The sequence below is a fragment of the Nipponia nippon genome, unplaced genomic scaffold, assembly GCF_047370975.1.
Source record: "Nipponia nippon isolate SJK-2023a ecotype South Korea unplaced genomic scaffold, ASM4737097v1 scaffold_3, whole genome shotgun sequence".
Lineage (NCBI taxonomy): Eukaryota > Metazoa > Chordata > Aves > Pelecaniformes > Threskiornithidae > Nipponia > Nipponia nippon.
Genome location: NW_028262347.1, coordinates 103,344,156 through 103,370,851, shown reverse-complemented (window position 1 = coordinate 103,370,851; position 26,696 = coordinate 103,344,156). Strand labels below are relative to the sequence as shown.

Below are 26,696 nucleotides of genomic sequence, written 5' to 3'. Positions count from 1 at the left end.
AGCGTGGTGGGCATACCCTGCCGAGATGGACAGGCTGGGAGCTGGGGCTGTGATACCAGCCCAGGAGCGTGGCATGCAGCAGAAGTACGCACTCAGACAGAAATGGTGGGAGCAGAGAGCCTGAGAGCTGCTTCTTGGCAAAGAGCCTGGCACTTGCCAGAGCACCCAGAAACAAGACAAAACAGAACCATCCCAAATAAATGAAAGGAGTAGTCACCCCCCCCCCCCCCCCCAGCTTCTAGAGACTGGGCATCTTCTTGGAGCATTTGATGCAGATGCTTGACATTGGGAGCATCATCCTGCTCCCCCATATTTTCTTCTCTTCTCTCATAGTGTTCTTGTTCTTGTCTTCTTTCTTTCCCTGGAGGATGCAAGTTGTTCTTGAACTTGAGGAGTCCCAAACGCTGCCCTGGAGGATCCTTACTGAATTTGGGAATGATTTCTGCATCTCATACCATGGAACAGAAGCTCTGCTGACAAGAAGCATTCATTGCTGAGAGTTGTCTTGTGAGCCCAGGCCAGAACCTGTACTCTGCATTGGCTCAGGTCACTGAGGTGTCCACGTGAGCAGCTGAGCGGAGATTTTGTAGTAAACTGCATCATTCCCCAAATTCTCATATTGGCTTATGCATGGAAATTTTGTCCTCCTGAAACCAAACAGCTCCTGTACCTCTGCCTGGTAAGACTGTGGTGGGCTATGTTTGAGGAAAACTATTCTTCATGAGAAGGATGAAGACAATCATCAAGCTTGCATGCTGCACTGTGACTGACTGTTGTTTCGACCTTGGCTATGACTTTGGGCAAGACTCAGGTTGATCAGGAGGTCAGAATTGTTGTTTGTAATGGTTAAGTGTTATACTGAATTTTGAGAGAGTCTTAATTCAAGCCATTTGGTAGAAGGTTAACAAAACCCCAAGCCTGGTAAATTCCTAAGTGAAAGGGTACCAGGACTGAATCTACCTTAAAAAAAGACAGAAATGATATTCAGGTTCCCAAACCTCAGATCACTGACAGTGGAAAAAGGGAAAAGAAGAACCCATGGGCTAGACAGTAAAGTACCAAGTGTGGAGAATGGTGTGGCACCAGCTAGAGTTACACTGGTGAAGATCCTCCTTCAGACACCTGTGGAGACCTTTGTATCAGCAGGGTCACTTGGCACCAGCTCAGCATTGACATTCTGCTGCAGTGGCTTTGAGGATAACCAGTATCCTACCACTGTTACCTTTGTGGAACCAAGGCCTAAACATTTTGGCTTTGTGGAACTAAGGGCAAAGCAGTTTACTCTACTTGATGCTCAAAATCCCCAGGCTCTGCTAAGTATCACTCTGTCTGCCCCTGCACACTGTAGAAAGGGACTGAGCACAGTAATTACCTAATTGCCCGACTGTGTGTCATTAGCTCACACGGTAATTACAACTACTCTTGTTAATTAATAGTATTTCACGCTAGCTGAAAAACAGGTTCTAGGCAATTCTTTTCACCAAGGAAGAGTCTCTGAATTTCAGAAATCCTGAATTGATTTAATAGGCTTTAATACATATATTCTTGTGTAGCAGACTTTTAAGGATACTATCACTCGTCAGATGTCAAGCCTTGCCATATGGATGTGTACAATAATATAATGAGCTCTTCGTATGAAATGAAGATGTATACAGATAGCCTGATGGCAAACATTTCTGAGAAAAAAGCACAGCAAGCCTATTAATGTTCTGAGAGTTTATTCAGCTAAAAATGATTTATTTATGTAAGAAGACATGAAGTGAATACTTTCCTCGTGTATCTATTACCTCAGATATCTCCTCAGGAAGATCACTGAAAGGAATTGTCCAAGTATTTTTAGAACAGTAGCTTTGGACAATCTAACACATTGTTAGATGAAGTCTGGGAGAAACATTTGAGGACTGGGAGGCTGCAGACCCTCCCTTTTCCTTCACTGGTAGGAAAGCCACTCCTGCCTTTGCTCGGAGTTCTGGCCCTTCCCAGAAGTTACTTTACACAAGGAGGCACTGAAGGATCTGACATTTACACAAGTAAACATATCTCTTAGAGCTGATCGGCATTTTATTAACGCATATTTGTGTTCGAGATTTTCAACTGGTAAGCATTGCATATGTAAGAACAAGCCACATAGGAAGTTTCCCTTGAGGTCCAAGGGGCATCTCTTAAGATCTCCTTTGAGGACCCATCAATTAATGCGATTTTTTTGCATCAAGGACTATAGTGAATTAAGATGAAGGAGACGGTGAGTGTTCCCAGACACAGTTGAGTTTCTCTCAGCTCTAGGATTACCATTTCTTAGTATGTCATTCTTTTTTCCCCTAGCTTTTTTTTTTTTGTCAGTTGCTTTTTTTCCTCTGTACAAACATGAGAAGGGAACTCCACGTCCAGCCCACAGCAGTTTAGCTGACGCTTACTCAACCGACAGAGAAAACTTATTATTGGTTATTTTACCAGTCTACTCTCACCGTGACGCAATGCAGTAGATCTCCAAAGCAAAACAGAATTACAGAAAAAGCTCAAACATAGGTTGGGAAAACCTTTACAAAACCGGCATGCCGGTCACCCGCAGTTTAGCATGACTCGTGCTCTCCCGTTGCCTTTGGCGGTCGTGCAGACAACAACAGGCAAGCTTTTGTTTTATTACAGCCCCTTCAAAGCAGAACCGCTGCTCCGGCCTGTCCCCGGGTGCACCCGCCTGTTAAGAAGCGGCAGCCAGGCCCCAGCCGAGCACCACGGCCCTTCCTCGCTGAGCCGGAAGGGCCGGGCTGGGGCTCGGCTCGACCCTTCCGGGAGGGGCGGCCCTGTCCGGGCCCTCACGCCAGGCCCCAGGCCCCTCGCAGCGCCGGGCCCCGCTGCGCTCCGTTGTCCCGGCATGCCCTGCGCGCTTACCGAAGCCCGGCGGCGGAAGCCGGAAGCGTCCCGGCGGAAGTAGGGCTCAGCTGGCGGGGGGGGGGTGTCGCAGGTGAAGCTGGGAAGCGCGGAGCCATCTTGGTGCCCGCGCCGGGCAGGGACCCGCCGCCGCTGCCGCCGCCGCCGCCGTCGCGCCAGGACAGCGAACCGCCACCGGGCCGGGCACGGGGGGGCGTCCGCGCGCGGGGCCCCGCCGGCCATGGGCACCTAGAGCCGCGGGGTCCAGCCGCCACGGGAGCGGCGGCGGCGACCGGCTGTCCCCCCCTCCCCCCCCCCCCCACCCGCCGGCGACCAGAGCCGGGCTCTCCCCGCCTGCCGCCGCCGCCCGCGCCCCCATGAGGCCGGAGCCGCTGCCCGCCGCCCGCTGGCGCCGGTGACGGTGACGAGCCGCCGGGAGGTCGCGCCGCCCCCGCCGCGGGCGCCCCGGCCCCGCCGGGCCGTTCTTAAGCCTCTGCGAGCGGGAGGGAAGTTGTCCCCCGCCGCCTCCCCCTCGGCTGCCCCTTCCCGCCCTCGCCCTTCGGTTCCTGCACCGAGAGTGAGAAAAGCACAACCTCAGGGAGACCTGGCCCTGCGCCCAGATACCTGCTCTCCCCCAGCGGGAGCCCCGGAGGAGGAAACCGGCCCCTTCCCTCGTCGTGCAGCGCCGGGCCGTGGGCGTCGGAAGCCTTCAGACCCTCCGTGTGGCCGGCAGGCACCCGTCCCGCCCGCAGGCAGCTCTCGTAGACTAACCAAACCCCCGCCGCCTCAAGTACATTTTGTGGACATAAGCATTTTTTAACTTTTTAAAGAACTTGTTTTTTTTTTTTTTTTTTTCTCCTGGGATTTTTACGAGCTTCACCTTAGTTGATTTCCTGCTTCTCCCACCTCAGCGCTGGCTCTGGTTTTTCTGGTAGTAGTATGGGGATCGAATCAGAATTGAGATTTTAAGTATTGCAGGAGTCCTCAAGTCCATCCACCTGTTAAAAGTGAGCCCTGCTGTTTCTGTCTTTCTTCTTTTCCCCCCGCGTCGCCTGTCAGATGTGATGGAACTCATGTTTGCGGAGTGGGAGGACGGGGAGAGGTTTTCATTTGAAGACTCCGATCGCTTTGAAGAAGACTCTCTTTGTTCCTTCATCTCTGAGGCAGAGAGCCTTTGCCAGAACTGGAGAGGATGGAGGAAGCAATCGGCTGGACCCAATTCTCCCACTGTCAAAATGAAAGGTGAGGTCACCCGCTTTCACTGGGATGCTTTTTGGACTCCTGGAAGTTGTGGGGCAAGGGGGGTTGGTGGGCGAGGAGATCTGCAGAAGGAGTATCAAAGGTGCAAAGAGAAGTCAGATGCAGGATCATTGTCAGGATAATTTTTGACCAAAGATTGAAAGTTAAAATTTACTGGGCATCTTAAGACAAAGCTGTCCTTTGGGTGAGTTTTCACCTGCATGCGCTCTGTAGTATTGCAGTGTTGTTTTTCTGAGTAGGTTTTGCGGGCTTGCTCTTGGAAATCTGAAAATAGTTTTCTATAAACAAACGACAGACTTGGCTGGGAATAACTATACATAGGTTCCCAATTGCATTAATTGAAATACACTGAGGTTTCATAGAAGTTTTTGTAACTGCTATAAAACTACTCATGGCGAGGCATGTAAGCCATCATTGTATAGAGCAGTCTGTTTTCCTTGTCTGTTTCTTTACATTTCTCTTTTTTCTAGTAAATTAGCAAACTTTCTTTTGCAGTAGTAGAGCAAGAGGGCCTTGAGACTGTCACAAAGAAGTCAGCAAGCTACAGTGTGTCTGCTTCAAGAGTTGTTATATTTCCTTTCTTTTGATAGTAATTTCTTTTTAATAGCACACTGGAAAATAGATAACATTAGCAATTAAAAATGATTTAAAATTATCATTTAGCTACTAACTCTTTGCTTGATTTTTTTTTTTACAGTGAAACATAATTTCTCTTTTATCCTGATGCATTTTGACCCTAGAATTCAGGTGGTGTTTACACCAAGCAGAGCCAGACATACAGTTAACAGAAATTACACAAGCCCTTTCTGCTCTTCTTTTTATCTCCTTTCTTCTTTTTCAATCCAGTGTCAGTACTTTTCCTGTCATTGCTGACCTTCATGACCATCAGCTGCCTCATTAATATCTCCCTATCTGGAACTGCAAAACTTCTCTTCTGAATGTTGGCCTTACATGAACAGAGAATGCAATTTGTATTGAACTGTGCTGAAATCTGGCTGTCTTATGCTATGGACAAATGCTCAGTTGTCACTGGATTAGGACCAGAAAGTACACTTTGCATTAACCATAGGCTTTCCAGAGCAGCTTAAGTTTTAAATTTTTAATAATTTTGAGAACTGTCTCTAGTCCCAGATATGCCTGTGTCTCTTGAATAGTCAGGACTAGAGCTGAGGGTAGGATGGAAACTTTTTAAAAAAAAAAACAAAACAGCCCAAAACAAGAGAGAGAGAAATGCTGAATAGATATCCAGGTTGGATAGCTCTCTTGGATCCTGCAGCTGGTACACGTTGGTTTTAGTATGGAACCTTCTGCTGGTGTAAAGAAGGGGAACAGTATTGGCCTTGTGTTTTTTAAAGCTGTGAATCCTGAGGTGTAGAAATAAGCGTTGGGCACAGGGCAAAGCGTATAAACTTCATGTTTTGCTTTAAGTCTTGTTGCATATGTTAACTTGCTGGAAAGGAGCTGAAGTTTTGAAAACATACTGCTGTGGGAAGTAAGACATCTCTAGTTGGGCAGAGGTGTATGAAACTGGTTTGTACAGCTCTACAGGTCAGACTGATGTTTGAAAAGGTGATCGTTTCTGTTCAACTTTGACATGCATTTAGCTGCCTGTTCTCCATTGGTTCAGTGTATGATGGTGTGTTTTTCTGGGTCTTGGCCTAGTTCCTTTAGCTCTCTTGACCGAATTCAAAGCAAGCAGTAATCACGCTCTCTACTGTCATCCACTTGTTGCATTAAAATGAAAGATCACTTCAGTAGATTGTGTATATTTGTAATCCTGAGTCTCTTTCCTGACATGAGAAATACAATAGCTAACATTATTGTTGTGATAATTGTAATTATTTACACCATATTGAGATGTTGCTGTTCCAGGTTCTGCAGACCTGCATTGGCAAGGGTTCATATTGCTTGCTTCATATTTTTTAGGTTTTATCTGTAGAGAGACTTAATTCCTTTGTACAAAAGTACAAGAGACGTTCTGAAAGGCTACTGTTGCCTGCTTTAAAGGCATTTGCTGGCAATTCCCAGTCTCTGGTCAGAGTTATTTCGAGAAGTATGTGAACGTGGATTTGCTGCCTAAATAATTATTTATCCCCTCTGTGAAGTCACGTATGATATTACCAACATGGAACACTTGCAGGTACTTTACTGTATGTAGTGTGTTGCCAGCAAGTCTGGTCTGATGAGGGATCTGTCATCATCTGGGATCTCCTTGGATTTCAGAACTGCTGTACCAATTTAGTTATTTTTAACATCTCTTTTTGACAAGTGTTTTTGTAGTCAGAAAAAACAGTTTGTATTGAGAACTTATTGGATCCTGAGGTTGTGAGTTGTAGTGAGTCTTCTCAAATATGCTCATTCTGAATTGAGCTGTGTGTTTTTTTTCCCACAGTTTACCATTTTGCAGTGGCCTGTGATGTAGTTGCCTACGCAAACAAAAAATGAGGTTGGACACCGAGTTCTTCGGTGTTAAATGCTAAGGGAAAACAAGAGGAGCAATATTCTGTGAGCTTTTTCCTCCAGTTTGGATCTCATCCTGTGTTTTTATTTGGAATCGGCCAGACAAGTTATGTAATAGAAAGGATTTCTAGCTTTTTCAATTGTTTTGAGCTTGTCCTTGTGAGCATCGAATTCTTCGTTAATTAGTTCAAAGAGAATCCCCCTGAGACTGATGGAAGTGCAGTTGGCTGGGGAGTTCTCTTAAACAAAGAAAGTACCCGCGCACCCCCCAGTTGTGGCTTTCTTACTTTCTGCAAATTTTTATTTTGTTCGTGGGTCTTTTTAATATTATGATTATGCTTACTGCAAATTTAACAGCAAGGCTGGGGGTAGCTTGTTGCAAATATACACAGTACTCACTGCAGAGGGTCACCAAAAAGTTGAGTTACTCACTTGTTTGTCAGTCACCCCATCAGCTTGCTAGAAAGACGATGAAAGGTGGAGAAAAATATCTGAGTTTCTCTAACATGATCCTTGGAACGGAATTCTTTATAAAATCAGGTACCTTGAGTAGTTACATCAGAAAAATAGGACTGTAAATGGTTGGTTTTCCCTCATTTAATTTTCACTGTGGTAAAGTCCTCTTATAGTCCTCTTATATTGCTTTCTAGAAAGGAATTTTCTCTTTAAATGTACAATTGCTAATGTGAAGGAGGAATGCATTGTGTCCACTTTATGGATGCCCTTAGATTTTGAAACTGCTCTCAATCTCCACTGATTCACCTGTACTGAAATTCCAGAGGAAACTTCGGCAAAGCATGTCAATTTTGGGAATACCAAGAGTCCTTTCATAATTTCGAACGTTTATTTCAGAAGTGACTTGTTCTCATGTTAGACTGCCTTGACTGCTTCTTTTTACCCCTCGTTTTTTTCATTTTGAATGAGGTAATGCTTGTAACTGATATTTGGCCATTGCCTGTATACATCATTGATTAGAAGCTTTCAGCTGTACTGGGCAGACGGGAAATTCAGCTCTGAAGTTAAGGTGAATGGATGTTTTGAAGAACAATGTCCTTGTGGTGTATTCAGAACCATCTGGTTCCCCGAGATGGTTTGTGGCTCCAACTCACTTTCTTCCATATGAAATTACATTCCACCTATTTGTTACCTTTCTACCAACAAATGCACCCATTTGCCTTTTCTCCACTTTTCTGGACAGTTTTTTCTTTCCCAGAAACTGTTATGAGAGCCATTACGACCCTCTCATTTCCCTTCCCACTTTTTAAAACAGTTATGTTTTTCATTGGTGATTGAAATAAGTCTAGTGTTTCTGCAAATGTTTTGTTATCAATTATCTTCACATAAGGATTTTTGTGACAGAGGTCTTAAGAGTAAATGTTCAAGTACACTCATTATCTCTCCAAACCCACTGTGGCTTTGTTTCTTCTTGAAAGCTTCTAAGCTCTTCCCCACCCTTAGTCCTTTCTGTTTCACAGTTTCTGAAGCATAAATGTTTACCAAACACTTAAGAAGTTGCCATAAATACTGTAGGATTGCTAAATAGTGTGTTCACAATATTTTTACTCAGTTTGTATTTATTCATTCACACCGGCTTCTGCTGGAAGCGTGCTGATGAGCTGTGTTGAAACTATTTTCAATAGGCAGCTAGTGAGAAAGCTTGATTTTTTTTTTTCCTTTCCTTTACTGTAAGCTTGAACTATTGCATACTGTATTGCAAAACCCCATCAGACTTAACTAAGAATTGACACAGGCAGCGATCTCCTAGAAAACGTTCTCATTATCCAGCCCCAGACAGCTTATGTTCTTCCAGACTGTCAGGAGTGCCCACAATGTTAAGTTCTGGGCACAGTGCCTCAAAAATATAAGCCACAGAGAGGCAATCATTGGCAGAGAATAGACAGAGCCTGAGGTGAGGATATGATCAGTTTAGAGAGACAGCCCGATCAAAGTCTGAGCAGTGTCTACACTGGTAAAATGACAGTGACTGATTTTCATTAATTTATATGGGCAAAGAATAAATGGCTTAGAGAGCAACACTTCTTCCTCAGGATTGCCAGTAACTATTTAATAAATAAGAGTTAACCCTTGCTCAAGCAGTAATTGCAGAAAACAGCAGGAGAAACACATAGTCTCAAATTCATACTGTGCTCTTCAGACTGTTGTTCTTTTTGGAGAAGAACGTTCATTTCATCCCAAGTGTGTCCACTCCTTGAGCCTGGTGAAGCTGGAAATGAAGACTCTGTGCTTTGCTGCTGTTGTGTTACTGACTATTACTGTGTATTATAAAGTTACAATTGATTTTTTTTTTTTTTTCTACTACTTTATTTGTGCCTCTGGTATTAAGAGGGAGATCATGTAATCAACTCACACTTCTGGGAGGTACAGATATAATACATCTTGTTTGTTGCGTTTTTTTAAATTTAGTACAACGCATGAAGAATCTGTTTTAGCCAAAATATATCTGTTAGAATATATCCACGTTCGCTAATAACATTAAAAACCCAAACCAGTAACTGTTGAGCAAAAGTATTGTGTAGCTCCCTAATGAGTTTCTTTATAGAAGCAACAGAATTTTAAAAATATAAATGTTGGTGAGAAGATGTCATAAATGCTTATGAAATAAGCAGAGATCAGCTGTCCAAAAAGTAAAGGTAACGTGAAAGTGAAGGCTTAGCTGCTAGTAGAAAGTAGGTTTCTCTATATTTTCTCACCCTAGTAAATGAATTTCACCTACTTTTGTACTCTGTTCTGTAGTGGGAGATGGTGTTGATTTGCTATATAGCAGAAGCAAAAGTTCAAGTTAAGGAAGGGACTTACTGGGCTATAATACAAGGCGCAAAGGGGACATGCATTCATTAGAGCTGAAGACACCACAGAGAAGCTCTAGAGACAGTCATTTATCAAGACTGATTGGCATAATTAAATGCACTGCTTCAGAGCTGGGATGTGGATTTAAGAAGCTGTCTAGAAGTTTCTACTAAACAAAAAGGTGGTTTCACAGTGCAGTGATACCTCTGTCTTTTGGAAGGATGACAATTTGGATGACTCTGTCTCTTCATTTGCATTTTCCTCTGCCTTTCTGAGATAATTGAATGTGTGTACCCCTCTCTTCAGAAATGGGTGCTGGAGAAATGACATAAAGAAGGTATCAGGAAAAGATGCTATTTTACTACTGAGATTTTAAATGACCAGTCCAGTTTTAACTCTATTGTGGTCTTTTGGCCTCTTCCTTTAGATAAACTTCTCTTCCCCTCACAAGAAGTCTTGCACGTTCTTTCCCTATTTTAATGTCTCCTCTTTCTACTGGGAAATGTCTTGTCTGCTGGGAAATGTCTCATTTTCTCCTGTCTCGTTTTTCTATTCATCTTTCTTCCTGGCTTCCATGGATTTTTCTTTTTGTGTTTGTTTTCTCCTTCCTTTCACCTTGAGGAGATCCCTGTGTTGCTGAATGACCAGAGATCACAGATGCTCTATTTGCATTTCAGGCTGACTGAAGCTGCAGGGGTTATTCTTCTCTGTGGCATGTTTACCTCTGGGGAAGCAAGGATAAGGATTCAGGTTTGATCCTAGACTCCGGATTGTTCTCTCGCTTTGTTTCCTATCCCTTTCTTTATCTCCTTCTTTTTTTTTTTTTGTCTTTGACCTGTTCTTCATGGCTAAAAAGTGGATTTTATTTATAGCATAACCTGTATACAGAAAAATAGCACCTTCTATGTCTATATTTCTTGTGGCTTTAGTGAGAAAAGAAGTAGTGAGAAACAAAGTGAACTGGTCAGACCTAGGAATGGCTGTTTTCAAATATAATACACCCAAAGTAAAAATGATTCTGTATATGAGTTGTGGAAGTAAAACTCACATGTTGACTTGTGGCCATGCCTGTTTTTCTCTCTCTGAAGTAGTACATGCTCGAATCAATGTCTGTTTTGCAGAGTTTGTGTAGTAACTATGATGAAGTTCATTTTTAAGCAAATGTAAATTCAGTGATTTCAGTTACTATGAGAAGTTGGTAGAGGATTAGTTAGAGATGGCTTAAGTACTCAAATGGATATTTTTTCTAGGGTAACTAAGAAAGTTGCTTTTTATGTAGTCTAGTTTATGAACCTTTGCTTGGTCATGATGCCTAGGTTTTTAAAATGCTTAAGTATTTTAAAACACAATAAACTACTATCTATAAACAATACAATAAACTACTAGCAAATGACTAGCTACTGGGTATAACAAAGGTGACCTTACATGTTTTTAAACTCACAATTGAAGGGAAATGTGTACATATTGAAGTTAGCCTATGATTAAGAGAGCTTTCTTGTCCATATCAAGTTCTTGATAGTTCATGGTTGCTGAGTAATATAATTTTTACTAGTATGCTGAGGAAAGGATAACACAGTGAGTTAAATGTTAAGAATAAAGAATATGAAACCAGAAATAAGGAATTAAAAAAAAAAAGTGAACGGCAAGGATCATAGAGTAGTCTTTTAAACAAACAAGCAAAAAACCCCTCTTCCTCCCTCAGTATACCTTTGAGGGAACAGAAATGGGCATCAGTGATTTGCACAACATCTCTTATGCCAGTTACAAAGCTGGGAGCAGAGACCATCTCCTCTTAATTGTCCAGTGTCCTAGTTATTATACAGTACTTTGTTCCAGAGGAAGAAAGGAATGTACAACTTCAAAAGATGTTTTACATACTTTAATGAACTTTTGGAGTAAATACTTGGCTATTTAGAATATCTGTAATTGTTTTGTTTTGTTTTTATATCTTTGAGTAACATTTCCAAAGAGTCAAAACCAATTTATTCTTTAGTTCTTAAAGTGCAAGAATGTCTTTTAAGATTTCATTGCTTTTTTCAGACTGACAACTCTTTTCTGTCACCTATCTAATTGTAAGACTGTAAAGCAGTTATAAGAGTCATTTACAACAGTGTCGTGGCTAGAAGTTAATTTTTCAACTTTATTTTAATGCACTTCATATGTATTAATCTCTTTCCTCCCTCCTCCTGTTTTGTAACACCCTTCCAAACCCTCCAAAAGTAAAATTCAAAGCACATATGTATCAACTAGCTAAAATATCAGGCCTAGACATTTTTAAAAGATTAAAAAGCAGTGATGCATGATATACAAAATATTTAAAATGCTGGTTCTAATTTCAAAATACCATATCACACATTTCTAAGTTACCTCCTCTGAAGCAGTGTAGTCTCGAGCAATAAGTATAGGGTTACCAACTAGAAGATAATCATAATTTGTGTGGGTTATGATGCATCCTTTCTTCTTTGTTTCTTCGCCTGTGGAATGGCAGTAACGTTGTGGCAAGGCTGTGGATATTGTGTCGCTTACTAGTTGTGTTGCATATTTAACAGAAGATACTGAAAGTGATGTTTTTGAGCATGCTTCCTGATGGTGCTTTAAATGTTATGGGAAAGGCTTGTGAAAAACGCTGTTTTGGTTATGCTTAATTCATCTATATTTGCTTCCATATAGCTGGAAATGTACTACCTTTGAAAAGAATGAAACAAAGGAACTCTGTCAGGCTGTGATATACCTATTACTTAAAATCTGCTGGAATTGCATATTTTGAGAAAAGTGATGCTGTGAAAAGTGTCTGGTTTTAATAAAATATTTTTGCTATTGTGAATCATTATTAGTGTTTCTCAATCGCTGCAACAAAAAACCTAAGAAAGGAGAAAATGTCAGTATTTAACTGTATTAATTAGGAGAAGGTTGAACATGTTTAAGATGTATAAAACTGGGAAAATCTATGAGCTCATTTTTCTGTATTTACCTAAATCTCTATTGGTGTGTGGTTAGCACTGAAAAAATTTGGAAGTTAAGACATTCTGTTTCCATAGAAGAGGGAAACCTGAAAAGATTGCAGGGGTAGTGTCTTTAAACAAATTCTGAACATCCTCATTTGGCTGCTGCAAGTAGGGGGACCTGAATGTTATTTCTTGATGTCTCAGTGACTTTTATGCCTTTCTTTCATCTGCTAGGTTTAGTTTGTGGCTGTGAGACTTACAGTAGAGCTTTCAAGCTTCTTTTTCATATGGGATAAGGATTGGCATATACAGGAAAGGGAAAGGATAAATGGATAAGATGGAGGGAGGAAGAAAAAAAAAATCTGTCCTCAGAAGAAATCCTGTCCCTTTGTGGAAGAAAAGCTGGATGCTGCAATGCAGGAGAGAGGGGAATAGACTTGAGAGAAAATGAAAAAGAGGGAGGTCAGAGACCAAAAACAAGTCCACGTTTTTTTACAAAAATAGAAATAGGTAGGATATTAGAAGAAATGTTATGCGGAATTTGTCTGCAAGCAGTGAGAGCCTTTACAGGAAGGCATCTAGCTGTCCTTTTTCCTCCCAAGTTAAGACACTTTTGAGGTGACTCGTTGAAACAGTGGGCATGTGAACACCTGGGCCATCAATTCTGGCTTCCTCTTCTGTTCAGAGAGGTGAAAGATTTAAGCAGATGATGATCACTCTTTGGCATCCAGAAATACTGGAAAACATGAGTAATTTATTGGTGGAGATCTGAAAATGAAAACACCAATGTTTTAAAATCTAATTAGTATGGTTCTTTGTTTTCTTTCTTTCTAGATAAACTAGTGGAAAAAGTTAATTGCAGCTTTTCTGTTCATTAGGCTTGAGGTCTCTAAAGATGCTGCTTTGAGCATGTCTCCCCAGCCAGAATTAAAGAATGGAAAAAGTGAGGCAGCCTTAAAGCAAGTGTAGTCAGATTACCATCTGGATGCTTTTTTAGGTATATCCATTAAAACAATGCCTACGTGCAGCCAAGCCATTCTTACTGGCGTCTTGTCAATGTATGTGACAGAACAAGATTCTTCCTTGAAGTACAGAAAAGTTTACTGAACCTGTGAATATTGAGTATTGTATGACCTCACGGAATCTGTCCATGCCTTGTTTCTGGTCTTTGTAGGACTTCAGGTTTACTGTTCTCTCTATATGCTCACATTTGCCTGAGTTCCTTTATCACAAATTGTCATTCTCAAGATTTACGCTTTATTCTTTTTCTTTTCTTTTTAATATCCCTGTACTGGAGTTCTTACCTGGTAAATTTGCATCTGTCTCATCCTGTGGAGAATATACCAACATGATTCCTTGTTAATGCGTGTTAGAGGCTAATTGAATAGCTTGATGATGGCTTGAATGCCCAAGTTCCATGCTTTTAGGAAACACTGATTGCTGATGTAAAAATTATTCGTGAGTATTTGACATTTAAGCTTCATGGTCATCCTGCTGGTGGGTTAGTATGTAATTAATAGGTGTACAAATGAAATGACAGCTTTTTCTGAGAATCTAATACTTTTGTGAAGTCTATAGGGCATCATTTAGTAACTCTTTTGAGCTGTTTACAGTTCCTGCTGCATATTGCATGTAATTCCATTTGCTGCCTCATATTTAGGTCAGTAAATGCTGAGATGGGAGAAAAAGGGAAATGGAGCTGTGAATTTGTTTACCACTAAATGGGCCAGGTGAAAATATTTGTAACTTACACCTGCATGTAACTTTCACGCATGGCTTGAAGAGATGATCTGACAGACAAGTTAGTTATATTTGACCCGGAATGCCTTTGGAAGTTTTCATTGACTAATTGATTGCATTTAAAGCAGTAGTGCATGGGATCAGTTAAGCTGCTTATCCTTCTGAAGGACAGGGAGTTAGTTTTCCCTGGCTAGTTAGGAGCAGCAAGTGTTTCAAGACTTCTGCAGACATTTTCAGAAGATGGTTGACTTTGCTTCGGTCTTGTGATGTTGGAGAGATCTTGGGAGATATTATGCATTTGCCTAAACAAATTCATGCCATGGACTGTAGTTAATCAGTGCCTCACAGTTTTCCAGTGCTGCTTTTGTTGTTATTTTTGTGCACTGAAAATGATAGATGTGCTTGTTCTACCTCTGTAAATGTTCTGTAGCTACCTGCTTGTTTCGTATATTCCTTGGTACCCAGTTTTGTTTCCCCCCTTTTGTTATCGCTATAGGTGACGAGGGGGAAATGGAAGAGAATTTATTCTTGTTAAGGAGGAACTTCCTCCAGCCATAGGATGCTAAGAAATGATCAGACAGATGCCTTACTTTGAGCGAGAGGAAATGTATTTGCTGCAGGGTGGAGAGCTTCAGGAAGGCTGGGGACTGCCAGCTTTGGAAGCTTGTGTCCTGCAGCGGTGATTCAGACTGGTTCGGGGGCTGCCATGCTGCACCTTTGAACTGCGGTGGGGGAAGCTAGAATTGAGGGACATCGCTGAGTGAGCTCTGTAACCTCCCATAAAGCCACAGACCTGGGATTAGATTTTGGGGGGGGGGGGGGGGGGTACAAAACCAAAGGAAATAAAAATAGGAGTCAGGTAAGTTTTTTTTCAAAAGCATTTCAGTATCTAACTTCTTTTGACTCCTGCCTATGAAACAGATTTTTAAATCTCTAATGGTTTCCTGTTGGTAATATTAAGAGGCGGTATCTTCTGTTAGTTCCTGACAGATGTTTAATTAATATTTTTTTTTTTAGCCTAGAGGTGAGAATGCCTCATCCTTGATCTATTCTTTTCAGACAATAACTTTCCCATCAGCCCCAACAAAATTGGCCTGATCTCATTCTGATATGTTCAGTAATGCAGCTCTTCAGTATTTGCCAATGCATTTGTTTGGAGGCCAAGTGATACTGCTCTGGGATTTAGGTACAGGAAAAAAGCTGGTTAGAGATTAATTTCGCAGGTAATACTTAAGGATGGATACTAATGGTGGAGAGCAGCACATTAAATAGTACAGGTTGCATGGTGTTTTGTATGACTTCCTTTCAATGTCTGAAAACATATCAATACTTCTTGATAGGGATTGATGTTCAGCTGTGATGCAGTCTGACTTTTTGATTTGTGTTTATGTTCCATTGTCTACATTCAGAAAAATATCCGGTCCCTGTTGGTCTTTGTAGCTTGTTTTTTTGTCATAGGCCACATTGGAGAAAATTTTGAATTCTGAGCTTTTAAAATACCTTGCATGGGGCAGAAGTGGGAATAACTGGTAGCACTGAGCCTTGCTTTCAGGAAACAGGAGCTGTTTGATGTCTGTGCTCTGAATGCACAATCCTGGTTATGCAGTATGCTTTCTGTATGGGGTGAGGGAGAGAGGAGTAACAGTGCAGGGAAAATGACTTGCCTGAAGCTGATCTGCTTCATCAGCTGTAGAGTTATTCTGAATGCAAGCTGCCCAATTTGTCATGAAACCTTGGCCAGCACTGGCATGAATACAGTGTTTTGTAGCACTGTCTGTCTTGCTTTACAAAAATCTGCTGTTCATTTTAGGATTTCTAACAGCTGTCGGTTGCTTGCCCAGGCTGCTCTTTTTTTGAAATGAATTCTTTTTTTAGAGAAAGAAATGGAAGGGTGTTTGGATTAAGAATTTTCTTGTCTGAATTTCCAGAGGAGGTTGTCAAGTTGTGAATGCTGCATTGGCTGCCTAATGCTGGTATTACAGTTTTGTGATCTCAGTCATGTTAGAGTGGGTGAGAGTTGAGAAAAGAGCTTACCGACATTTTGCTCTTGAGATTCAGAGCTTATGAAGAGACAAATAGATCTCATCTGGCATAAGGCATCAACATAACATTGAATATTCCAGTTTCATCAGCACAGCCCTGTGCAGAAGATTTTAACAGTTATTGCATAGGAGAAGCAATGGAGTTAAATGGAAAATACACCTTTCCTTTCTGATCTGGATTTGACCTGTGTTTGGAGAGGTTCTGACATTTGCTCAGAGCAGATGTTTTCTGTAAGTACATTGTACATGTTTGCAACAAAATCTTATGTGAACCGTGAGGCAGAACTTAGGTGACTAGCATCTCAGGAATTTGAGTTTAGTAATGGAGGAATGTGCTGGTGTTTCTGTCCTGGAGTCATGAAACCAAATAATGGATTTTGGTTTCACCTTTATTTCCCTCCCCCATCAAACATCATCTTGGTTACCAAATATAACTTGTAGCTTTCCACCTTTGCCTTGTCCTGAAGTTCTGAAGACTTGATTCAAGTGTTTTGTTTCTTTTTTCTAGAGATCTGGTTTCTAATATAGTAAGAGTGTTGTAGCTATGATGCTTTAAGGATAGTAGGAGGACAAGTTTGTAAGGAAAGAAGGGAAATCAGTTCTTCAGGCAGCTGACCTTTGGAGTGCAGAAGTAGTTTTCAGGTGTGCAGCTCTTCTTCTGCCTACTAATTGTAAGAGGACCTTTGAGGGATGATTACACAGTGGGTTATCTGCTTGGCAATTAAAATTTACTTGGGCATCTTGAAACTCTTTAGTCATGTTTACCAGTGGTGAAAGGAGGAATAACATGATGGGGGGTGTATTTTTCTTATTAACATCTCATGCTGCTCTGAAGAGAGGATTCCTTCAGATATTTTGCCTCTGAAAGTATTCTTGCTAACACAGGAAACTGCAGATGAAGTTGGGAGAGGTAGAAGCAAGCAACTGCTCCCAGAAGGTGTATTGAGAAGTTTACTTCCATGTCCACATATATGGTAGCCTCTTGCTGTGAGGAGCTTTTTCTTGTGTCATTTTCTAAAAAGCCCTGTAGCAGAAAGCATTGGCCTTTTTCTTCTGGCATAGGTCTGCTCAGCAGTACTAAGCACCCCAGATTTCCCCTGGTAATGCCAGTACTACATTACTTGGTTAAACTGTAATTCCTCCCTAGGGATTAAGTTGTGGCAAGAGTAATAGTAGCTCTGCTGGCTGTTGTTGCAGTAGGATTATGGCAGACACTGATATTTTGTGGGACGAAAGAATGTTTCTGAATCATTTTGTGGAAGTTTCCAAACAAAGCTGTATTTGGATTGTCTGACAAGGTGATCCGAGTAGCTGGTCTGGCAGTCAGGGGACATTAAACTTGCTCCCCGTTTGTCTCGGATCACATCTGGTGTGGCACAGGGCTGAGAGGTCTGATTCTCAGGGGAGAAGTCTCATTTGGAGAGAGTGCAGGAGGAAAAAGGAATTATTTTCCCACAAATCTCTAGAAATTCAGGGAAAGTAAATGCTGCATATATTAGTGTGCACTTTGCAGGCTGACGTGAGAACCTGTACTATTCATCTGTGTCTGCTTGCTTGTTTCAACATTGTCTTAGCTTTAAAAGGAGGGGCATTGGGAACTAGAGCATCTCAAAGAAAACCTTTCTGAAGTTAGATCATGACCTCTATACAGCAGTAGAAGCTTTTGCTACTGGGAGAAGGTTTTTGCTAATAGGAAGAAATGATGAAAGGGAAAGTTGGGACATGGATGTAGGATTTTTGGCATGCTCTTACTGATTTAAACTCTTAGTGGGTTAGGACTCTTGGACCTTACACACACATCATGTATCTTCGAAGTTTTAGTTCTTTTATCAGTTATTGCTTAGCATTATAAAGCCTCACCAGCTTTATTTTTGTAGGTCTTTTTTATGCCTCACGAAATCTTGTGGAAGCATCACCAGGAGTTGGCATAATACTCAAACACTTTATGAGTTAAAAGATGTAACTTTAAAAATAACAACATAAAGATAAAATACTTCTTAACTCAGTCTAATACTGAAACAGCAGGAGTTGAGCTGAGTAAGTGGGATCCCTCCTCTGTTCGGTGCTCAGATTCTTTAACAAAAATTGTTTTGTGATGCAGTCTCTATGCTTCATGTTAGCACGATGATGATGCCACTTCTCCACAGGTGAGCAAAGTTAAGTCAGCTATTTTTTGGTTGTGGTTTTTTTTTTTAGCTCTGTATGCATGTGGAGAGTGAGCGTAGAAAACCATTGTGAAATGGGTTTGTCAGAAGTGTTTTTTTAATAATTCAGATGACCAGAAGGGGAACTGCAAGCCTTAACAGGTTTAAAATTACTGACACTTAAGAAAAAAAAACCCACTCATCCACTCCAAATCCACAATATGATTTAGTCATAATCTATAGGGCTCGTGTGCAAAATAATTTTTAAAAATTATTTTTTTTATATATATTTTGATGTATTTTAAGGTCTGCCTTATAAAATAAACTAATTCTTGCTTCCTAAAATGTCCTAATCTTGGAGACAGAAGTCATGGTGTCAGGATATGTTTATGCAGTCAGCCAAATAACATACTTTTCTGGTTTTGAAGGGAAATGTAAATACGGCAACAAAAAGATAGTTTGAGCCATTAAATATTTTGACTTACATGTATGAGCTATTTGTGATGTATTGTTAAGCAATTTTCAGAAATCAAATTGAGCTGAAATTTGACTGTCTCCTATGGCTTTTGCTGTAGACGGTGGAGACTTTGGGGGTGAATTGGACACCCTCCTGTGATAAAACAAACCTTTTTGCATGGGATTAAAAATAAAAAAAAAAAGCCATTCTTAAAATGTTATTGTGATGGTTGTAACGGAATTTGTGTAGTAATAGTTGCTGCAGTTTGTCAGTTAAGCATGAGGTTTCCAATTCTGGACCGTAATCTGCCCATCTGGGATTTGTATTTTTAATGGTTTTTGGCTATGAATCTCATCAGTCTTATCCAGTAAACGCTAATGAAAAAGTTCTGTTGCTTATTCGTCTTCTCAACTGTTTCGTACATAAAAATGTCATTTTGTGGCTTAGGGCTGATGTAGGCCTCCCCCCAGTTCTTCTTTTCGCTTTCAATCTGGTATTAATATCTCTGCATTTGCTACCCTGTGACATTATTCTCAGTGTAATTTCACTGCTGCAAAAGTCTAGGTGGGGAAATAAGAGGTATAAGAGAGTCTTGTAAACACAGATCCCATTAGGGTTTTAATACGCTAGTAACCTTGCAGGGGTATTAGTGGAGGAGGAAGAGGAAGAAAACAGCAAACAAGAGAAGCAGACCTGCTCCGAAATTAAAAAAAAACATATTTAGTTGATAACTTTCCTTCCTGAGAGTTCTGCACTATTTACAGGCAGCAAGAACGGTAATGTACAAATTTAACAGGTGAATTACATGGACAGAAAAATATAACCAAGTAACCCTGGTAGTTCTTTTTTGTTTGCTTTATCCTGTGGGCAAATCAATGTACTAGTGATTCAAACTGAATCTTGATTTGTCCTCTGGAGCATTTTGCTCGTTTGATGGTCACTTAGTTCTCTCTAGGGCTATGTTTTCGGTTATAAAAAATAAAAGTGTATATATGTATGTGTGTGTATATGTATTTTTTTTTTCATTCTTGTGTAGTGAGAATATCATCCTGCTGTACAACCCTAGTGGAGAAACCCATATTTGTAGAGATTTTCCTGTGGCTAACTTTGCCTGAAATACCTGATGATTGCATTACAGTATCCTGCCCTTGCTGTTTTTCTAAATCAGTTTAGCTGCACTTGCTAGCCTGTTATGAGTATGTGGATGTTTTAAAAATACAAAAACATTGAGAGAAAACGAAACCAAAGGAGCCCTCAAGTCAGAATGCTCCCTCCAGCCATCTTTTCTGAGCAAGCTTGATTAACAATCCATCAGCAGCAGCGTTTGTAGCATCCTTTCTCCATCACTTGATCCCTGTTCTTGTCTTGTCTAACCTTTTTGATCTGTCACAGCATGTGAAAAACTCACCCAGGTGAATTCCACCAAAGCCTTTTTTTCTGGAGTCTGTGGTTCTCCATTTGTTGCTGCAGCTGGCTTTGTGAATGCTGAGGTGTTTTGCAGGGACTTGCTTTGGAGTGGGTAGTATCCGAGAAACAAAGAGCTGAAACTTTATTCTGACTTGGTACAGCAGGTGTTCCAGCGTAAAGGAGTTGCTTATTTTCTTAAGATTGACATTGCTTGAATAGTTGAGAAACCAGGAACATGTATCTTTGCATCAGTTTCCTTAATCTGTTAAAGGAAAATAAACTCCTACTTTTTGGCAATACTGTGGTTTGCTTGTTTTTTTACAAGTAACGTTGTGGGTTTGGTTTTTTTTTGCCTCGGTGTAAAATGGCATGGAATTATTAATCTGAAACAGAGGAATGCTAATTGAAGACAACTGGGAGTCAGTATTTGAATATTAGACTGTGTCTTTAGCTTTTCGGATGCTTCATTCTGCACGTAGTCAAGCTAGACCAGGACTGGGTGCGGGAGGCAGCTCCTTGTGTCCGTTCAACTGTCAGGGTCTGACATTGCAGGGTCTCGGTTCAATCTTGGGGTCCTCATTCCTCAGCCTGCCAGTTTGGTTTCTTGTATTGTATTTGGGGCAAGAAAGTTCATTCTTGGTGCCTGTTCAGTCCTTGGCATGTCTGCTGGGCTGCCATAAGAGCACCCATTAGCTCCAATTTTGCTGGAGCAATCTGTGATGTGTGTGTGTGTGTATGTATGTGTCCACTATGAACACCACTGAGACCAGCTGCGTGATTTGAAAACATCATTTATAACCCAGAGTACAGCCATTTTGGTGTGGGTGTTTAAAGATGAATACTTCTCCGATTGTTTTAAGTGTGCTTGTATGTAATCTCTCTCTCTCTGTTTAAAATTATGTTAGCTGTTTCAGTTGGTTTTTTTATGTTAAGTATTTAGTTTCCTTCTGGAGCTTGGTGGTTGTGGTTCAGTACTACTTATGTTCCGAGTCTTACAGGCACAGACTAGAGTGACTGCAATATCTCTTCTACTCAGATGGAGAACTTTTCCTTTACCTCTTTGAAAACATAGCTATCCTGTTTGTGACTGCATCGTGAAGCTTACATTTAATTGTACTTAGTCTGATTTACTCCCAAGATTGTAATGCCAAGACTATTCAAGGATGCTCCTAATATTGCACCATTTCTATGGGTTCTGTACTAGTGCATTATAGACGTGCTGTATTTTTTTAATAACGTTGCCGGAAGTTTGGGAAATTGTGTGGGACAGGTATTAGCTACCCATCTCACAAGTCTGTGCTTGAAAGGCACAGACCAGCAAGCGGACAGAAATGCACCCTTACTGCTTACATAGGCTGCAAGTATATTAGTTCAACATTTCTGAAGATATTCCCTTTCTGATGACTTTGTAGGGCTGGGACCTACCTGGGCAAAATGTTAATGTGACAGAAAACTGACTGGTGGTGGTGTGTCTGTGACCCATTGAATCAGTTCTGCTCTTAATTGAATGCCTCTTTGAAGAGAACTAAAGTTACTGAGCCTTGTGGATGGAGCTTTGGATGTGAAATGCTTTTGAAACAAGGGAAAATATCTTATTTTCACACTTTTGCAACACGCTTCTGTTACATACTGTGTGTCTTATCCTCAGTTTAGAGGTGAATTTTGTTTATTTTTAAAAACACATATGTTGCTTTTTATAGGATGTTGATTATGTGGTAAAACGGAAGAGGAACAAGTAAAGAAGTATAAGTAATGGCCTAAATACTTTGGATCTAATTTATTTGAAATGACGAGTAAATTTTTAATTAAAAAGCTTATGTTTCTTTTTGCAATGTTCACCTTGGGAAACTTTTTTTTTAAGTACATTTATGGCATTCATCTTCGAGTATTACAGAGTTCAAGGCAAAGGTGAAGTTTTCTGATGTTTGTTGCCAAGTTTGAGACCTGAAGGAATATATTGCTCTGGCACGTACTTCTTAAAGACATCAACTGTGAGAATAAATTTCTAGAAAAAATAACAAGAGAATAAAGTAAAACCAACAGCAGAATTCTAGAAGGAAATGTACAAAAAATAGAAAACAGTAAGAAACCAAACATTTTTGAAGAGTTTTGATTTAGGTATGTTATGGTTAAATGTGATGCTTGTTCTGCTTGCCCATATTTGAGAGTTCTCAGCACTTTTTGGTTTTAAGGGGTATCAGAGAGAGAATAAATATATCGCTGATTTAAGTCAAGGGGCATTTTACTGATAGGCACTTAAATAAAACAAGCAGAAATGCTTCAAGTGCATTCTACAGTAACAGATTTATCTTTCTACATGGCAAATCCTGTAAAAAGCAATGTGATATTTACCATTTTTTAAATTAGGTTTGTAAAACAGGTTTTATAAACCCCCCACACCTCCTTTGCTGGTCAAGATTGCACTGTACTTATTTCCCGTTAGTTTTACTGCTCTTCTCACTTTAGCTTTTGATATCAGAAGTGCTTTACTTAATTTTCTTCATCTTCTTCTGTGTATAGTTATATTACTTTGTTCTGTGCTGTTACATTTTTGGACTGAAGCCAGTGGGAAAGGTGAGGGGAAATGTGAGGTGGGGACCAGGGATAGCCATAAAATCAAAGTTACAGACTCATCGCTAAAAAGATAATGCAGTCTAACATGCCATTTTTCTTAAGATATATATAGCAAAAGCAATGCGTCCTGTCTTTGCAGTCTTACCTCTTGCTGTGAGATTTGTTCGCTTGCATTTGTATGTAGTCACTTGTATGTATAGTTAATTTTTAGAGATGTGTGTCAAATGAAAGTAACTCAATGAAAATAATGTAATTAGGTAACAAATACATTCACTGCTTGGCCCAGTTGGTTTTTCTTTCAGTTCCATTTAATAACTCTTTGGTATTCTTATGGCCTCTGTTTTGCTGATTATTCAAGCAGTTTCTTCTCTATTTGTCTATCATGGAAACTCAATTATTGTACTGAAGGAATAATAGCTCAGTTTGAACATGATCTGTTTTTATGAATAATTGTTGGCTGCAACTTGTTACAGCCTATCCGATACTAGGAAAGTTTAAGCAATGTAGCTACACAAGCATTCCTGTGACAGTAAGCCTTGCTGGCACAGAAGTTGTTTCCACTGGTGAAAATGCATGTTTGTGTGCATAGCTTGTGTTGGCGGTTTTGGGGTTGGAGTTTTTTTTGTTGTTGTTGTTCCAACAGGAATAACTGTGTCTATGCTAAAGTTTTAGCTGTTATAAAATGGCTATAAAAATGAAACCTGTAATTCACATAATACAGTAGCAAAAAGGGTAGGATAGTCCTCATCAAAGCTGCATGTTCCATGTGGCAGTTTTTATGAGACGTGATTTATTCAGAATGGTTTAGATATGCTTGATCCTACCTCTTAGGTAGGTGGTATAGATTAGACAGCCTCTTAAAATCCCTTCCTGACCTGGGTTTTGCTAGTCATTTAACCTGTAAGTGAGAATTGTTTGAGGTTGCTTATGCTTTGCCTGTGACTTTATTCTTCCAAGACTTGAAATGGTTCCTTTGTTCTGCTTGGGTTATCGTGTCTGCTTCCCAAGAGGAAGCAGTGATTCTTGTTAGTTTTGCTCCACAATTTAAAATTACCTTCTCCCTTGGATAGATTTATCTTGCAGATTTGTCATTTTGTATTACATCTTTGATTTCACTACTGTACCAATTTTATATTAGATTTGCAGTCATCCTTGCTGACCATATCTTTGCTTTCTGAGCAGAAGCTGTGATACTTTCTCCTTTTCTTTGTTAGCAGACTTCCTTTTTTTCCTTGCTCAAAATATATTTATTATAGCACCTGAGAGTACTTTTTGTCTGTTTTATTGATAATACCTTTTGATACAAGTAGGTATGAATCCACCAACTCTGGATTTGTGTATCTAGAGGTAAACTTTTTGAATGGATCTCTCTTTGTTTGGGACTCAAAGAAGAGTATTCAGAGTCTAATTTAAGCACCTAACTCAGTGTCCAGCTGACTTTACAGGAGGCCTAATGGGAAAAAAACCTCTGATGCTATGAGTCACATCCTCGATAAATGTCCCTCTCACCTTGGCTACATAGGGCACTACCCCCTTGAAACTTAAGGAATTTTAACTTCTTAACTTTAGTATTTACACTGTGTGCCAAGTTAGCTACTGTGAATTCACCTGCCCTTAAAGTATCATTGAAAAGTTATTTTCTACTTTTCTGTTATCTTCTACCATTTCTTTTCCATGACTCTTTTTCCTTACAGAAAATTCACCATTTTAGAGAGATGCATGGTCTTATATATGATGTTATTGCTTTTTTAGATTATTTTTTCCCCACCAGGTTTTACCGCTTTCACCTTATTCTGAAAATGTCTACGCTATGTGCTGTGAATGTCTGACTGTGGGTTATGATAGGTATGCCAGATAATTGGCCACCTGTCTTCTGCTGATTACTACTAACACAGTACAGCTGGTGAATCAGTTAATGAGTTCAATGCAAAGTCAGCCTGTTGCCTTAGTTCACTGTGTAAAACTGTTAAAATCAAGCTGGCTGACTTGCGCTGGAGCAGATGAGGAGGGCTCACGCTGTCTTCCCACTTGAAAGAAATATTTTCTCAGGAGAGGTATTTCAGTAATGCTTGCCAAAGATTTTTTCTTGAGCTAGTTTAGTTTAGCTTGAAAGAGAACAGCCATACTATGTAATGGAGAGATTGGAGGGAAATTGCAATGATCGTACTACTGCTCCTAGTACCAGTACTACTCTACTGGTACCATTGAGACCTAGTAACTGATTGTATGTGTGTCCTAGTCCATTGCAACAGTAAAGTAAAATATTTTTAAGAGTAAGGTGTACTGATAGAATAATAAGCAGAATGCATTTGCCTCTGCTGCTTTTTTATCAACTCAGTCTTTAGCATTTCTAATCTAACTTTCATAACCAGCACCAAATCCTTGTAAAAAGGAATACCATCCAGGCTGCAGGCTTGTAGCTCTTGAAAGAATGTGCAGGTGTTTCACCCAGTACTGAAGACTTTTTCAAGTCTTGTACCTTGTAGAGGTTGTTTAGGTGTTATCTTTTTTCTAGTATTGTGTAATGAAAGACTTGGATAAAATGCCTCTGTACAAAAAGTGCAGTTAAAACCATAAGAAATATTTCTCCTTTCATTGCTCAGAGTAATTTCAAGTATTTAAGTTCCTCAATTTGGACCTTCTGTGGTATCTACTACTACTGTAGCAGCAACAATGATATTTAAGTTGACTGTGTTGCACTAATTACAAACAGTAATTTTTTTTAGTGACTAATTAAAAATAGTAATTTTTTTTTAATGACTTGATGAAAGCTTTATACCTGCTGTGGTTGTCAAAAGTGGAAATGAGATGACTTTTCTGCCAAAATCTTGTTTATCTGCTAGCTGTAGAGAAAGAGACACTCCACTTTTCCATCATTGTTCATTTTACAATCGGCAGCTCTCACGTTTGTGGATGGCATTATAACACTGTAAAACAGAGGCTCCGTCTATAACACAGAGTAAAAGTCACTAGTGATGGAGAAATAGTTCTGACAATAAAAGACTGGCTCTATCTGGGAGAAGTGAATGCTGCCTAATGAACCTAATTTCACTGAAATAAAAAAAATCATAAATGTGGATGTTTGAAAACTGTATTTTCTTTCCATATTTATGCAATCCTTCCATTTGATGGGTCTGCTCAGTACTGGGGGAGATGATGGCTGCTTTGCTGTGTGCATGCACTTTCAAAGCCCTCTCCCTTCCTATCTGGATCCCAGCTGTTGGGACTGGAGGGTGTCTCTAGGCAGAGGGTGAGAAAGTGCTTACTGACATCAGGGCTTAAGTTTTCCTTTGATATGTTGCCTGGAGGCCTGTGGGGAGGGAAAGCTGAGGGCCAGATTGGTTTACATTCTGGCTTCTAGTGGTGTTTTAGAAGCTGGTTAGGGAGGTGAAGAGTCGTAACATTGAATATCTGGAACTGAATTAATTAGGCTCTTGGCAACAGGGTTTGGAAGACGGGGGAACCGAGGCTGCTGTAGTGATGGATCGGGAAGCAAGCTCAGTAAAGCAGTGAGGTGCTTGCAGATAAGACAAGTCTGGCATTTTGTACAGAGTGTAATCTAGCTCAGAGTGAAGCAGAAACGTAAGGCTCCCATAGCCTGATAATAAGAAATCTTCATCTGCACTTAAAAACATAAAAAATGGAGTTAGTTTGGTAGAAAGGTGGTGGTTAAATGTATTTGTATAAAGCTCTTGGTACCTTCAGTTGAGATCCTCATGGGCTCAGTGTAGTGAGCACTATATGAACATGTGAATTCCCAGCTGCTTCTGTAAAGAACTTGAAATATAAAGACAGATATCATACAAAAGGTGGTGGTGAGGGGAATAAAACAACAAATACTAACTGAAATTAAAATCTTGTAAATTACTGAATGTTACCAAAAAAGTCAGTACTAAGGTTCCTGGATAACCTTTCCATTGCTGTCTTGTCCATATACACTGTAATAGTTCTCTGTGTAATCACCTGGCATTCACAGGATGTTGCTGCCATA

The 26,696-nt window shown here is 40.3% G+C and overlaps 1 protein-coding gene across 2 annotated transcripts in view; it reads left to right on the top strand.

Annotated features, from left to right (window-relative positions):
- The first annotated feature begins 3,117 nt into the window (after positions 1-3,117).
- ZSWIM8 (zinc finger SWIM-type containing 8) overlaps positions 3,118-26,696 on the top strand; it is a 62,341-nt gene continuing 38,762 nt past the window's right edge. The window contains exon 1 of one of the 2 annotated variants that reach the window (XM_087767184.1): positions 3,118-4,110. In XM_087767184.1, the coding sequence (XP_087623310.1) occupies positions 3,933-4,110 (178 nt within the window). In that variant the 5' untranslated portion in view covers positions 3,118-3,932. The remainder of the gene's footprint in view (positions 4,111-26,696) is intronic. The other variant, XM_087767183.1, reaches the window with a different exon arrangement.